The following is a 2500-nucleotide window of genomic DNA, read 5'->3' as shown; positions in this document are numbered from 1 at the left end:
CTCAACACACTAAACAATACTGAATAAAAAACATAGTTTAACTCTAAAGCTACAAACATTGTATTCCACCCACTTGAAGAAACTAAGTTTAAAAACTCAAGAATTTCTTAAGGCTAACTGCTAAGACACCGAAGTAAATTATACAAAACATTTAGCTTGTTAAGAGTACATAATTACATTGAGATGATCGGTATCATTAATGACCAACCTTATAAATCATCCTTGGTGCTTCTGGTTGATCTCGACGTTTAGTACACGAATAATAGTCGGCAACAGTAGCTTTCGTCCGGGGCGGCGCCGATGGCTTTATTCTTCCATGTTAAAAAGAACAATCCCTTTATACGCGATTAAGGGAAACAGCATATCCAGTTGATAATCAACGGGAAGACGTACAAAATAAAAAGCCACCCAGTATGAGAGCGTTGGTGTCTTGACGTTTAATCTCTCAACGCCTCACTCCAACACTCCCTTCACTTTTTGCCTGCCTTGCGTCCTAACTTTAATTTACCCAAAACAACCGTAGTATGGTTGTTCTCCTGTGAATATCAAAACAAGCAACAGTATCCATTTCTTTCATAATTCCAAGGGAATGGGAGGAAACCAATTCAAATGAAATAAGGTGGTCAAATACCGATCATAAACTTATGAATAAACTTCAGTTTCCTCGCATTCAACCATAAGAAACAATCGTGATAATATATTTTCTAACATTCCCCCGACAAGGTTTAACAATTTCCAGAAAAAATTGTTAAAAAAAATATAATGCATTCATAAATACAACAAAAAGAAAAATAATCATTACCAATATATACAAATAACCACAAATATTTACAAATTCAAAAAGACCGCAAGATTCAATCAATCGTCAGACAAAATGTCTTTGGTCTTTTTGATAGATTCCAAAGCAGCCTTCCTAGTACTTTTGGGTCTAACTGATAATTCAGTGCTAATCTTAGGAAGGTCACCTGCTAAGTCTTTATCTTCAGAAGAATTTTCAAATAACAATAAAGGTATCAGGCAACTCACATGTCTTTTAGTTAATTCTGCTGTTCTACCCTTCAGGACAACTGCACCAGTTGTCTCTCGTTCATTATTGGTGATTATCTGCTTAACAATTCCCATTGGAAAGTTTACAGGCTTAACATTAGCATCTTTTATAAGCACTATATCACCAACACCTATTTTATCATGCTTGCAGGGTTTATATCTGTCTTTGGTGTCTATTGCCTGATTCAACAAAGTAGACATAAACTCACTCTGATATAAGTCAAACAGTCTATGCCTAACTTTCCTAATTTTGGTATATTTATCCTTCACCAAATTAGACGGGGACGTATGGTCTGAATATTCATCCAACTCAGGCAAGGGTTGTAATTCTGGGATCAAATTGACAGTCACAATCTCATAGCCTCTAAGCAGCATCTCTGGGGTTATGGGACTTAGTGTATGAAGGTCCTGATCTCTCAAAGATTCCTTAAATGCAATGGGTCTCTTATTAACCAAAATTCTAACTTGACATATAAAAAATTCAAAATCTCTCAATTCAAGAATATTAGTCCCGATGCTCTTATTTATCATTTGTTTTGTCATTTTTACTGAAGTTTCAACAAGAGAGCCAAGGGAACTACACCCTTTAAAGTAACTCTCAAACTTAATCTTATTAATGCCATTCTCCTTGAAATACTCATCCGTTTGCGGATCGTTAAGAAAATCAGTTATTTTATTTCAGCTGCTACAATTTGAGTCCCCAAATCACTGATAACTAACTGGGGTAATCCAAACTCAAATACATGTATCATAAATGCCCTTAAAAATTCTGATACGGAAATATCATAACATACCTGCAAATTAATGGCTCTAGTGTACATACAAGAAAAACACAATATCCAAACCTTCCTTCGACCATCTGACAGTTTGCAATTAAAAGGCCCGCAATAATCCAAATATAGATAACCAAAAGGAGTATCAGAGGGTTCCAATCTAAATAATCTGTATGGAGACTGGTTCAGTCGTATAGGTCTTTGATTGTATCTTTTACAAGTAATGCAAGAGCTTACAGACTTCTTTACAACAGAAAATATGTGTGGTATGTAATAATTTTTTCTCAATAAATTCAGTACCCCCATAATATCCTACATGTCCTACGCTTTATGTGGGCATCCCTAACAATCAATGAAGTTAATAAACTATCTTTAGGTAGTAACACTGGGAAGAACACCCTGTGAGAATTAGGTCTATCAAATTTCCCATGTACTCTCGAAAACATTATTCCTGTCAGGGTAGATATTCAGCTGAGAAACTAGGTCAGGGATATCCTTTTTAGGACATTGCTTTCTTTGAAAAAACTCTACAACTTCTGGAAACTTGAGCTTTTGCTCTTTGCTTATAATTTGTTGCAATGCCAGTTCATAATAATTAAAATCGGGGGGCTTTATTTCCAAAGATGAAATAACTGAACTATTTCTAGAAAGGGCAGTTTTCCATTTATTCACTATCATTA

At 35.1% G+C, this 2500-nt stretch overlaps 1 protein-coding gene across 1 annotated transcript; it reads right to left on the bottom strand.

Annotated features, from left to right (window-relative positions):
• Window positions 1-858: 858 nt before the first annotated feature.
• LOC137646455 (uncharacterized) lies at window positions 859-1590 on the bottom strand. Its single transcript, XM_068379556.1, has one exon. The coding sequence runs from the start codon at window positions 1588-1590 to the stop codon at window positions 859-861; it is 732 nt and encodes a 243-aa protein (XP_068235657.1).
• Window positions 1591-2500: the final 910 nt, after the last annotated feature.

The sequence above is a fragment of the Palaemon carinicauda genome, chromosome 9 (assembly GCF_036898095.1).
Source record: "Palaemon carinicauda isolate YSFRI2023 chromosome 9, ASM3689809v2, whole genome shotgun sequence".
Taxonomy (NCBI): Eukaryota; Metazoa; Arthropoda; class Malacostraca; order Decapoda; family Palaemonidae; genus Palaemon; species Palaemon carinicauda.
The sequence above is the reverse complement of the archived record's forward strand: the minus strand, read 5'-3'. Positions and strand labels throughout refer to the sequence as shown.